General features: G+C 39.8%; 1 protein-coding gene across 3 annotated transcripts in view; it reads left to right on the top strand.

The window, feature by feature from the left end:
* The window catches only part of HAPLN1 (hyaluronan and proteoglycan link protein 1), a 59,475-nt gene that overhangs the window by 41,110 nt on the left and 4,341 nt on the right, over positions 1-14,024 (top strand). For all 3 annotated transcript variants that reach the window (XM_084505352.1, XM_084505353.1, XM_084505354.1), the window contains exon 4: positions 9,904-10,206. In XM_084505352.1, the coding sequence (XP_084361478.1) occupies positions 9,904-10,206 (303 nt within the window). The remainder of the gene's footprint in view (positions 1-9,903; positions 10,207-14,024) is intronic.

Raw genomic sequence — 14,024 nt, 5'->3', positions numbered from 1 at the left:
CCTGCTTTTCCTCCTCATACTGCTGGTATTGTGCTATCAGCGATAGCAGCAAGCTGAGAAGTGGGATTCATTGTGCTCTGGGGACCTGGGCCTGACAGCCTCTAGCAGCTATCATAAATTAGAAGAACATTAGAACTTTTATAACTTATACTAGCCCATAGCATATTCAGCTCCCAGTGAGCCTAGTGCAAGGGGAGCCAAGAGAAAAAAAAATCAACCCCTGACCAAACACAGTATGAAGGACTCCGTATGTTTTTAATTTGGTCCTGTAGTTTTACAGAAATTGCTACGTGTTTTTGCAGTTGACTTGGGCAAAATTATATTAAGTATTCCCCTAAAAGCCATTTTACAGAACTTTGGGACATTTTATATTAGCAAGCAGATAAAAATCTTCTTACAACAGGGAAAATATTAAAATAATTTTACAGAGACAATGCTTTTGTCTTTTTTCCAGCTTTATAATTGTATGAAATACATCTCTATATATCCTGCTAAGACAACTCTTATACATAGACTGTAGTAGCTACTTCCCTCAGCAATATTCTTGTAAACAATACAGTACAAACCATTAGAAAAAATGGTGGAATGGATTGAAACAGGACAAAAAAAAAAAAATCATCTTTCATTTACTCTTATGAAATTCAGATAAATTTTACAGGATTCAATGAAGCTAAATCAGCATTTGGCCTTTTTCCCCAATGCACTGTATAATTCTCAGCAATAAACCATGAGTTGCTCGAAGATGTCTCCCTGTCCCCATTACCCTTATACTTTCCAGCATGTGTGTATCAGGCATTATATAGTAGTTAGGGGGAAAAAAATGGGGGGGGGGGTGAGGAAAAAAAAAAATATATCCAAAGCAAGACCTATTAAATTGGTGAGGTGTGTGAATCTTTCACTGCAGGCTGTTGCACATTATGATGGTTTGATGGTTGCTTACACAATCTTCTCAATAAGACTGGTTCACTGTTGGTTGCAACCAAATAGGTATCATGGGCTGAGCTTACTTCTTTTCATTCGTTTTTTTCTTTCCTGGTTGGAGGCTGCTAATATCTTCCATTTCTGGGTACAGAAAGGCCCTGGACCTGCACAGTTTTCATGCCAGCACAATATTCCTTTTAGATTGTTTTTTACCCCACATAGTTGGTTCTTAATAAGAACATACACTATTCTTTACAAATTTAGGAGATAAAGAAAATTGGTCATGTACACAGGTTAAGTTACCTAATACTCAGTTTTGAGTGAAGACAGAAATGAGTAGAAGGAAAAAGCATTTTACTTCATTCATGGCATTAGGCAATAACATTCTTCTGGCAGGCTCCTCACATCCTAAGTACGTACCTCCATCAGCCTTCAAGCTTTTGCAGATAAATTACTGTGCATCTTGTTCCCAGTCATATACTAAGACTTCCCAGCATTTTATGGCATATTGATATCGTTTGCCAATGTAATACAGTCAGAGCCAGTGTAAAATCTTTAAAATATTCATTGTACCACACATTCAGTACCTGTTCTGGTGCCACGTAGCATCGTACCTTTGAAGTAACAGTTACGTAGTTTTTGATGCTGCCCAGAGCTAAGTGCTGAATCCACAAATGGGCTAATGAGCAGTATGAGATTGCTCAGGTGGATATCTACATAGAATCGTAGAACAGTAGGATGGTTTGGGTAGGAAGGGACATGAAAGATCATCTAGTTCCAACCCCCTGCCATGGGCAGGGACACCTCCCACTAGATCAGGTTGCCCAAAGCCCCATCCAGCCTGGCCTTGGGCACTGCCAGGGATGGGGCATCCACAGCTTCTCTAGGCAGCCTGGGCCTGGGCCTCACCACCCTCAAAGCAAAGAATTTCTTCTTTATTGCTAATCTAAATCTATCCTCTTTAGGTTTGAAGCCATTACTCCTTGTCCCATCACTACACAGGTCCTGAAAAGCACATTAACAGAGTGAGACATCGCAGCCCTGACATCCCCAAGAGTTACTACATCTCTTTTTTTGAGGACAAAAAGAGTTATTCAGCAGTAAGCACTGGAGAAATGGTATCTCTTGAACACAATGGCAAAAAGTAGATTTTCTGTCTTTTTTACCATGTTCATTTAGTGATAGAGCATCAGGTTATTGGATACAAGATCTAGGTTCTACCTCCCAATACACATCTTCCAGCCTACTTCATCTGCCTTTGAAGTATGCCAGCTCCAGCCCATCTTCTCCAGTACCACCACTCCTTCCTGTTTCCTCTTGCCTCAAACCCAAAATAAGGAAATTCATTGGATAGGAAGGGCAAAGAGGTGTCATTTGTCTTCAGCCAAGTATGTTCCAATCTCTGCTCTAAGGAAAGTTCACACATTTTGATGAGTGTCTGGCTACTGTACAGAACAATGTCTTGTTTTAAAGACTTTTGTCAGATATGGGTGTCAAGTTGTTCATATCTGATATTGTAGAGTGTCATTTCCTAATCAGACAGAAAATACTAATTTAGGAAACCTTATGGTAAAAGTTAGCCTTTCAAGAGGTGAGATAAGAGTGTGAGTGTGTCAGATTGGAATAGAACAACTTAGTAATGGTTAGGATAAATAAATCCAAGTTGTGTTGAAGTTCCATTCTAAAATCATAATGATTAAAGTATACTTCATTTACAAGTATATATTTACAATGGGCATAATGGATGTACATAATGGATGGAGCGTATCCCTCTCTTTGTGTGCCACTGCACTCTTTCATCTCATCTGTAGGTTTATGCAGTGTTGGCTTTTATTGCTGTTTCATGCATTTGGGCACTGCTGACCAGAATAAGTTAAAAAAAAAATCAAATCAAATTTATTAGATAAAATTTACTTTAGTCCTTGGACAAAAATGAAAATCTATTAGTCCATACTAGCATCCTTCATCTGTTATAAGCAATAAGGTTAATCTCACAGTAAGAAGGATCTGCATCAGTAGTCTTATGTCCCGAGATGGTGGCCCTCAGGATGTTAGTTGGCAGCAAGACAAAACCATTTATATCCAGGAATGCCCGCTAGCAGCATAAAACAGCTGATCACTCCAGTGTGAGTTTGCTGTACAAACAGCATCAATTTGGCTAGGTGAAAGCATGTAAATTTATCTATATGAAAATAGTTGACCTCTACCTCAATGGACCTTTTATCTTCTCTGAATGTGGTAGAACTTTATTCTTATTAGACTTACAGGCCTCCTATGATTGTTGTTACATAAGCTATCCATAATAACTGGTTATTTTTAGCTTTGGAAAAACAAACAAACAAACATACAAAAACAGAAAAAAAAAATAAATTGAAATTAGACTCCATCTATATTTGTTACATACCTTGCACAACTTTTTTTTGCATATTTTCTTTGTTATTATGAAAATCTTTCATAATATCTTTCATTCTTTTCCTCCCTCCCTCCCTCCCTCCCTCCCTCCCTCCCTCCCTCCCTTCCTTCCTTCCTTCCTTCCTTCCTTCCTTCCTTCCTTCCTTCCTTCCTTCCTTCCTTCCTTCCTTCCTTCCTTTTTTTTTTAAAGCACTTTTAAAAACAACCTTGTTATCATTACCATCCTGTTCGTGGACTTAGATGCAGGGTCTAAGGGCAGGAGTGTTGCACTGGGCACAGTGGATGGAAGAAGTGGCAGGAACTGAAGAGAGTGGGATTTTATTTTATGTTAACCTTGTCACCAAAGGCATTTTCTCAATGAACTGAACATGCCATGCTCCTGTGCATAAATAAGGATCGTGAACTTTGTATTCTTTTTCAAATATTCTGAGAGTACTGAAAGCTGAACAAATTAAAAGGCCTCCTATGGAAGGTAGATGTTGTTGCCCAAGTCATAAGCAAAGAATGAATTCTCAGCTTATAGTAAATTTCCTTTATGTTGTTGTTTTTCTGTTCTTCACTAAATTTTCTTTATGTCAGTGCTTTATTGTTTTTCTTCTTATGAGCATGAGGCACTGTAGTGAATCTCTCTATGCCAGGTTTGTGTCCTTTGGTTTCCTGGGCAGGTGAAAGCTCCAGCAGCACCCTGACTAATATTGCTCAGGCACACATTGAGTGTACTATTCCTTCATGGCACTGAGATTCATGGGCCAGGTGGCAGAGAAAGTGGAGCAATGCTAAGCTGCCCAAGGCAGGTTTTTAATTTGTTAGGATTTTTTTTTGTAGGTCCTGTTTTCAGGGATAGATGATAACTGAGCACAGTAGCCTTGCAGTGCAGGCAATAAAATAATTACTTGATACATTCAACAGTACCAGAAATATGCAGATCTAGATAAAGCTGTTAAAAATCTCTGTAGACCGTGCTTCTTGATAGAAATTAACACCTTCGGTGGCTCCACATAAACCCCAAACTAGCAGGTTTTGTTATCTTGCTTGGAGGTATGTTAGCCTTTATGCCCAAGATGGGGTGGGAAAAAGCAGCATCTCCCCCCAAAACAGACTTTATAGCTCAAAAATAGTTCAAAAAATTTCATGAGTTGCATATAAAAAAAATTCTTCCAAATTATTACAGAAATCATTTCTAATCTCGCCCTAGTTTCTAATCAGATTTATCCTAATTTGTTTTGTTTCTTTTGCATGTTGCTGTTACATTCATACACCAAAAACTATTTAAAACATTCTTTGCATAACAATGTGTTGTTCTGTCTATAGTAAAACTGATGATATAAGGCACACCATTTGTAAGTGCTTAGAAGACAACAACATTTGTTGTAAAAGACAACAGTTCGGCAAGAATAAATTGTGTCAGACCATGTAATTCCTTCTGTGTCAGGACAACAGGTCTTTGCAGACACACATGTACTGCTACTACTGTGAGAAATGGCACTTCAAGGATGCAGTGAAGTAAAAGATCTAAATAGAGCAACAAATAATTATCTGGAAATGAAGACCTGAAAGGAGAATGCTAAAAGAATTAGGATAGTCCTAAGGAGAGCAAAGGACAACAGTCTTCAAATTTTGATAAAGGCTGTAGAAAATAAAAGGAAATAATCTGCCCCAGGCCAGGCAAGTCTAGTTGGTGTGCCTGCATTGGTCAGAAGCAAGTGACCCTGCTGATGGCTTGGTGCAGGGGTGCCGTGGGATGGATGGACACTGCCTCAAGTGGCCCCAGTTTCATGGGGAGGCTGCTACCTCTTCACAGCTGGTGGCCCACCACGGAGCCTGTGCTGAATAGTCAAGACACCCAACAGGTAGAGGAGTGGAGATGGATTCTGAAGGAAAGTGAGACACTTACCACTTTTCACCGAATTTTAGAAATCCAACATGGAAAATTTTGTCTTCGAGTGCATGAACCTGCCAAAGTAAAACTGTACCCTACAGTATGGCATATAGCAAACCCTACTGTACCAGGTGTTTACACTGGCTACACAAAAACTTACTTTTCTGTTTAGGCTAGAACTCAAGGAAGCCCATTTCTTTACTCTGGCTTTAAAAAGACTTTTTTTTTTTTTTTTTTTTTCTCCACATGCGTTAACAGAGATTTTGTTCTATCTGTAAATACTCTTAAAACTGCTAATTGCGTATGGTACAAGCTTAATAGACACCCATAAATTGTTACAGGAGTTGTGCTTTCTAGGCTTATTTCCTCATCTCGCCTTGGATAACCATTACAGCTCCTTGCACTGTGAATGTCCCTGTAGTGACTGGGCAACTACAAAGCATTTGTATTGAGTTTTAGGAATTATCTGCATATAGGAGTCTGAAATAGCTTGCAAATGACACACAAATGTCATGCTTTTTTTCTATTCCTTATGTGAGCAGGACGAGCTCTGCTTCTCTGATTATCTTCCTCTTATTTTCGTTAAGCAACCATTTGATTCTCATAGACCTCTTATAAATTCTCCCTCTGAAACAAATGGAGAAAAAAAAATATTTCCTCAATCAGGGAAAAGGAAGCTGTCAACACCTGTGCACAAAAGCACTTTTGACTTTGCTTTGCAGGACAGTTTCTCTTGTCCCTCTCTCTCCCTTCTCCTGGTTTCCCTTTCATAAACTATAATGAGAAGCACAGTAGCAGAGTTGAACACCTGAATTGAATGTAAGGCATTATGGAAACATGGGCTCGTGTATGGGGAGGATATGTTAAACCTCCACGTCTTACCTTCTGATTTGGAACAAGTCCTAATTTCCATTACAAAAGTTGTTCTGGGGACTGTGATTGCATTGCCACAGGTACATACAGCAAGCTGGGTCAGATCCTTGCTGCTCAGTGACAGGTTTGCTCTGCACTGAATCCATGTGTCTCAGGTTCATCCTCTAGCAGGGGTTGTCCCACCGTGGGTGTAGATCCTATTTCAGAGAAGTGCAAGTCTGGGAGAGGAGCCACATGGTCAAGTCCACGCTCAAAGTTGATGTTCCTCATTCAGGCTCCACAAGTATCTCAACAGCTTCCTTGGGGTGAGGAGCTGAATCACCAAGGTTGAGTGATGGGTTTCAGCTCCGTCTTCCCACAAGCTAACTGGGTGAGGGAACCACAGCTCTCTGGGTTTTAAAGAGGCTCCCTGCACAGACACATTTTCTGGTAGATGGCTGGAAGTGCCTGACTGCATACAGATACCATGTGAAGACTGCCAGCAGGATGTGCCTACAGAAAACATGGGGAGATCAGCAGCTGTTGTTCATAGCAAGCCGAGAGCGAGCCATACATAACAGGCTACAGTTACGTAAAGTGTTTGGAAGAACAAAACCATTCTTCCTCTGTGGAAGATTATCTGGAGCTTTCATGTGGCCAACAATAAGTGCTAATTTCCAGCCATTTGAGGCTGGAAGTTTTCCTCTCCCTCTGTTTCCTGAGCCGAATTTGTTAATATTTGGAAGTGGGTGTTCTGTTTGGTGGCAAAACGCAGGGTTGGAGTCAGGGTTTTTGAGTCAGTCTGTAGTTTGGGAACAGAAACGAGCCTCCAGACAGCTTTTGTCCACTCAAGAACAGATGGGATGGATTATCTTTTGATGGTTTATAAGATCCAAGACCAAAGAAGACGCTGTGCAATGAACTAAAGTTCAGAACTGCTAAATTGTACCAAAAGGAAGATGAATAGTAAGATCTAGCTATTAATTTAGTGTTAGTTTCATAGGGAAATGAAGAAGATAAAACAATATTAGCAACAATTCAAAATAATGCAAAGCTATACAAAATGTATATCGAGTCAATGGAGCTGTACAACATCACCAATGGCCACCCCCATCTGCAGGATGAAATTAATGCTAATCAGTTGCAGGCTTGTACTGCGGATGAACCCAAACAAAAATCAGCTTCTATGCAGTCTACCCAAATATAGCCCAAAGCTAATATTACAGTTTTGTGCCTATTTACATTATTAAGACATTATGTCTTAAACTGTCAAGCTCAAGTACATTTGTAACAAATTAACATATTTAACCGTCAAAAAAGCAGATATTAGAAATCTTAAGGAACCCAATCTGTTTGAACAGTTTCCAACAAATTGGAAGGTATATAAGTTTAGCAGTTCAGTTTCTAGCATCCACCTCTGGTAGGGTTCTTTTTACGTGGAAGTGCAGATCAAGCATATGTACTGGACGAGGAGTCAGTTGTCTGGGGAAGTATAGTTCTGGAAAAACAATAAGTATTGGATTTCTGATAAAGCAATAAAGCTTGGACTCCTCTGATGCTTGCTATATTTTTACTATAGTCGTTTTTATTTCTATCCATTAACACCAAGGGAGAATTAATATATTTTTATTTTTTAAAGGGGCAGGAGGGAGGAAGGAAAAACAAAGTTTGAGAAATCATGCCACAGCTACAGCTTCTTGTTTATGAAGTTATAGTTAGCAGCACATGAAACATTACAATTCATTAATGCTTTATAGTTCAGGACAACTAATAACTGAAAAGTACCTTAAGAAAAGATTTACAAAGGAAAGAAAGTCAGCAGACTCTCCAGTTAATTGCTGGAGGAGAACAAAATCTTGTTTATTATTACCCTGGCAAGTTTACATTTGCATGCTTTATTTTCTTGGATTGAGTCACTGGGGTTTAGTAATAACAAAGATTTTATTTAACAAAAATAACACTGTTTGGATGATAGATGAGTGAGGGAGAGGAGGGAAAGAAAGGAGACAATAAGATACCAGTGGAATAGACACCAAGGTGGGCTGAGTGCTTGAGAAGAAGAATGACTTCATTGCATGCTGACAGTCTTGCATGGCTGTAATGTAATTTCAGTATCCTAGTATCCTATGCTACATTGCCCTGGAGACGAGGAACTTGTTACGGGGAGAATTCATCCGAGGGAAGAAAATAAAAAGAGAGATGGATGTCTGTACCAGAGTTTAAAGTTTTTGGCTCATCCCCTAATGTGTTATCTTGTCTTCAGCCCCTCTGCATCCCACAGCACTCCGTTGTGCAGGGATGTTTGAGAATAAACATTCTGAGCTGGATCTTTTCTGGTGCCATTTTATTTCAGCTTATTATGAAGATTGGGCTGAAGCCAACTATAAAATTTAGATCTGAGTTAAGTTTCTAAACCCTGCCAAAGTTAGGGTGGTCTGACCAAACTTTTGTTTCACATCTCTCTCTTCTTTGTACAGTCTTTTATCAGAGCGACATGGGGAGGTGGTTCTTCAGCATTTTCAGAAACATCCTTTTTACTTTGAGAAGTAACTTTTAAATGCAGATATACATATATAAATATCATGTGGGAAAGTCTATGAGATAAGTTCAATAACCTTGATTGAATGTTGCTGCTGAAACTGCTTTGTAGCTGTCCCTACATCCGCCACCTCCACGTGGATGTTCTCTGTCCCCAGGTCTCTGTGTCCTGCCTGCATGCAGCTGCTCATCACTGATAAGCAGCAGGATGGTGTGTGGTACTCCTCAGGGGGGGATGGAGGCACTGACAGGTCTGTGCTGCTTATCAGGTCTGGCATTGCTGCACGCTGAGTGCTGCTTGGCTAAATGGTTTCCTCACCTAAATGAGGAAACGTCATCTGCTGAAGGGACCGTGCTCCCTGATGCCCTCAGTGAGGAGCTCTGCCTCCTTGAGTGGTGAGGAAATGCCAAAAAGCAGCCGAAGAGTATCAGGAAGGACTCCCCAGAACCACACACGATTTCATGGATTTTATTTCCCTGTAGATTTCGTATTTTAATATCTCAGGACCCTGATATTATATCTCCTACCAGACTAGCCTTGAAATGTTCTTTTTAAGCTGGGCATGAAATGCCTTCCTGTTCCTGGGACATTGTGAAATAGAATAAAAACAAACAAACAAAAATCCAACAGTCTTGAACTCTCAGGAAATCTTGGTAAGAGTCCAGGAAAAGAGCACAGCACTCTTATGTCAATCAGAACTTTTTATTTTAATGTTCACATGCAAGAAGAAATAGTTCGTGTGTCTTTATGCTACGTCTTCTTTTTATGTAATTGCAATAAAATCGCCAAATCCTACCCAGAAAAAAAAAAAAAAAAAAAGAAAGAAAAAGAAGAAGAAATAGAACTAAGCTGTTTTGTTTGTTTGTTTGTTTGTTTGTTTTTTAATATTTTGAAAGAGAATTTGATCTTGCAGCCAATAAACTTGACTTTTCTGATGAGAAGCATTTAGTTGCAAAATTTCTTCCAGCTCTTCTCATCTTTAAGCACTCCTTGCATGCATGAGGGTGAGACCAGAGCAGGGAAAGCAGAGCTGCTGGTGGGGCACAAATGCAGCCCTGGGGGGCTCCCCGCTGCGTTACCTGGAGAGGAGCTAGGTGAGAAGGTGGCTGCAAACCCTCTCCAGACCACGCAGCTGATGTGCTGGCAGAGCATTTTTCCCCAGAAAAACAGCAACTTATCTGTCAAACACATTATTGGGTTAACCTTTATTTCTCTTTCTGATGACTGGAAATGCTGCTTCTCCTTCTTGTGCTCTTTTGGTGTTGAAGATACTCAGCTAGCCCCCTCTCTGCCATTTCAGGTGTCGTATTCCCCTACTCTCCGCGGCTGGGTCGTTACAACCTGAACTTCCACGAGGCTCAGCAAGCCTGCCTGGACCAGGACTCCATCATCGCCTCCTTCGATCAGCTCTACGAGGCCTGGAGGTCTGGGCTGGACTGGTGCAACGCAGGCTGGCTCAGCGATGGCTCCGTGCAGTACCCCATCACCAAGCCCAGGGAGCCCTGTGGGGGGAAGAACACGGTGCCCGGCGTCAGGAATTACGGCTTCTGGGACAAGGATAAGAGCCGCTATGATGTGTTCTGCTTCACTTCAAACTTCAATGGTAAGAGCTGGGCTCACTTCTACCTCACAAGAGGCCGTTTCAGAAAAGAAAGTGATGCCGACAACAGCAAAGGGCAGCAGATAACACTTGGCTGGCCAAAGTTTGCGTCAGCATTGGGAAATGTTGCTGTTGAATTTACTAAGACATGCCCAGAGTAATGTTGTCTTTGCCACATGTTCACACAGATCATTTTTAAAACTTGGAGTTGTACTGGCACTTGTTTCTAATATCTCCACTTTCACCCCATTAGTGTTAATTCAATACCTTTTTAGTGCTATTTGCCCAGGTCCTTTCAGCTGAAGTGATGAAGAAACCAGTAATTCCTTTAATTGCACTTCCCCACTGAATTAAATTATAACTATGATGTTTTACAACTTAAATGTCACCAAAACAAAGTTCTGATTGCCACGTCATCTCTGGTGTTGTCTCAAGCAGCTCCAGCTCATACACCAACTCTAACATGACTAATACTTCCTTATCAGCAAAGCTATTCCTGGCTCTTGTGCCCAATAATTTAGATTTCTAATCTTAGTACACTGTCAAAACCAAAATATGTTCACTCTAGCTCTGAGCTTGGTTTGCTCTAAACCTTATTTTAGTGACTGCAAGATTTCAGCTGTCAGTAGATCATACTGTAGGTGTGAAATGAGCTGATCTCAGCCTGCTATCATTTAATCTAGTGCCTGAAAAGGATTTATAAAGCGTGGCTGTGAATGAGAGGAGCACTGCAAGTGAGCAGTGCAAAAGGAGTCTCCAATCTTCTATAACATCGTGCTCATGGGTAATTCCTGCTTGGCATGCAGCCCCACCAGAGCAAGGAGCATCACCTTTTTTGTGTTTGCTCAGATTGATTATTCACACTGAAGCATTTGTGCTCTACAGCACACAAAAAAATAAACATAAGATTTGCTATTAGAAGATATGTTCTGTCCCACCCTCTCAGAAAAAATAAAAAAAAAAAAAAACAACAACAACAACAAAAACTACAAAGCAACAAATCCTGAAACCAACAATATCAAAAATGAGACTGGATGTACTCTGAAACAAATGTTTATCTGATTTTTATCATGCTACATCATTCTGTGAAATGCTGGCTCATATTTTTTCTGGCTCCACTGATTCAAGGTGAAATCTTGTATGCGCTCATTGTATGCAGATTTAAATCTATAGTAATGAAATAGCACTAAGTAATAAAGTGAACTAGGGGAAAAATGAATTTGATAGCTACACCATTTAAAGCACTTGCAGGGCAAACATTTATGATCGCTGGTCACTAATAACAACCCTTTTCCATACTAGTAGTTTAACAGCATCTCTTATGGGAAGATAAAAATCCTTTCTGAAAAAAAAAAAAAAAAAAAAAAAAAAGATGTTTATAGACAAATATTGTCTGTACAGTAATACAGCAAGATAGAGAAGGAGAGAAGCGGAATGAGATAAGGTGAGGACAAGGTAAACAGGTGGCAAAGAGATCAAAAAAATCAAAGTTCCATTAAAATGAATCTCATGCTTGGGGAGTTGGTTAAACTGCCCTGCAAGACAGAATGCCACACAGCAACAGGATGATGTAACGTGCTGAGCACCAATTTCCCCATCTCCCTGTAGCTCAGCATCATATGAGTCCCTCAGGCTACCAGCAGAAAACCTCCTGTGTCCCTTCTATGTTCTCCACTGTTCATGTCCCACGCACACCTTAACATCCACAATAATCCCAGCAACCCTCCCAGAATGCCAGCTTCCTACTGGCAGCTCAGCAATTCAAATAACTGTGCTTAACAAATTCAGATAACTTATATGTGCTTAACAATGTCATTAGTGTTCTCACTGTAAAGGGAAAAACCTTTCAATAACCCTACTTGCCACCAGGATGCAATTGCCAAAGATAGTGGCTATGGGCACTGAGCTATTTCTGCAACACGCAATATTGATCCTCTCGGCTTGGGAACAGTCAAGGAAAATGAGAAGTGGTTAGGACACCATGCATTTCCAACAGTGGCAGTGACTGCTGGAGTCTCCTGACAGTGTGAAACAGAGAAGCCTTCAGCTCTATGTGAGGGAGCTGGAAAAACGCCAGGGGCCCCAGGATCACAGGCATGTAAAGCTAGCTTAAAAAAATATATATTAAAAAAATCTCAAAGAGTGTCAGTTGTATGAGCTGCTGCTGTGAATAATGAGGGTGTGTGAGGTTTACATTGGGTTCTTTTTAGAGAAAGAAATCTCAAAAATATGTTATGATCACAAGGGAGATTAAAAAAAAAAAAAGAAAAAAAAAAAAAAAAAAAGCAAGAAAGCCTCAATTTTAAATAGTAGAGGCTTGGGTTTTATGTGGAGAAGAAAGGTACATGATGACAAAATTACATTCAGTCATTAGGGTGAAAAATGAAAATATAGTCTTCAATGCAGTGAGCTCCTGTCCAGATTCAGTGTTTTCACTCTGAATCTACTGGAGTCCCTCTGTGGTAAACTGAGTACACCAAGAAATAATGACAAAAATTTGTTTTGATGCTGTTAGAAATGAATTCTGCACTCATTCCTGTTAACTGCACAGCGAAATTGTTTCAGCAGAGTTCTTCTGCAATGCAGTATAAAATAATCTTAGTACTTTATGAAAATTACCCTCTACAGTGTCTTTTCTCAGACTAATTTAAGTGCAATACTTGAGCATTTTGTTCTGCCTGTGTAACTGTGTCATTCAGGTGATTCATAGCAGATTTTTTTTTTGTCTTTTGTGACTGTGAAGGTAAAGTTAAACACCCCAAAATGGATCATCTGCTTTTTAAAAACTGTAGTACCAGCAATTTACCATTTTATAGGAATATGTAACAATATATATAGAGAGAGAACTATACAAAGAGTAACATTATCATAATTCTGTCTATATGTTTACTATTCAGAGCTCAAGAATAAGACCATATGGCTGTGCAGGAAAGATGGTCCTTTTCTGTACAAGTATTGCAGCAGGAATTCAAGTCCCACAGACCCAAAATAGCATAGGCCAAAGAATGTGTAATGATATAGCTGAGGGTTATTCTTTACCTAATTTCAAATGGTTTCTCAATGGGAGCAGTGAGTCTTTCAAAGAAAAAACATGGGAATCTCTGACACTGGAAAGTGTTAGGCAAGCTAAATATAGACATATCTATCAGCTCCTTTATAATTAAACACTTTCCAAAAAAAAAAAAAAAAAAAAAAACTAGGGCTTGTCACACTTTCAGCTCATTAACGTGCATTTTGTTATGTACTTTGCACACAGAACTGCAATGCATAATTGATTTGTTATCAGCTCTAGCAAAATTGGGTAAAAATCTCTTATGTTAACAAAATTAAAAATACAAAGAATTAATTTTAGGGATCATGTTGAAAATGCAGCTGTGAACCACCTGTTTACTTCAGTAATGCATGTGATAAACTACCCACCACCATTTGCAGGGGAGGAAGTGGAAGAAGATCTTTTCTGAATAATGCATGCGGACTGTTCCAGATAAACGGAGTACTGGATCTCTGGGAACACGTAGTTGTTGCTCCAAAAAGGGGAACAAAACTACGCAAAGTGAAATTATGTGCCCTTTCATAAAAGTGGGTGCACTGGAGTCAGGGGGGAGGTCTTGAAGAGGATTTTCAAAAATTGTTCCCACCTCTTTAATGCAGTGGTTTAAAATCAGTCACCAGAGTTGATCACTGTATTTAAGCATACTTACTGTGACCTTATTTTTTAAGGAATTTATTTTCAATATGTTCAGCTTTGGAGAACAATGGCCTAACCCAGCCGGTGTCTGTGGCTGTGAGGTGTCCTGAGCTGTACAGGTCTGTGGAGCAGA

This window comes from Aythya ferina (genome assembly GCF_964211825.1).
Source record: "Aythya ferina genome assembly, chromosome: Z".
NCBI lineage: Eukaryota > Metazoa > Chordata > Aves > Anseriformes > Anatidae > Aythya > Aythya ferina.
Note: the sequence above shows the minus strand (reverse complement) of the source record. Positions and strands in the feature narration are given on the sequence as shown.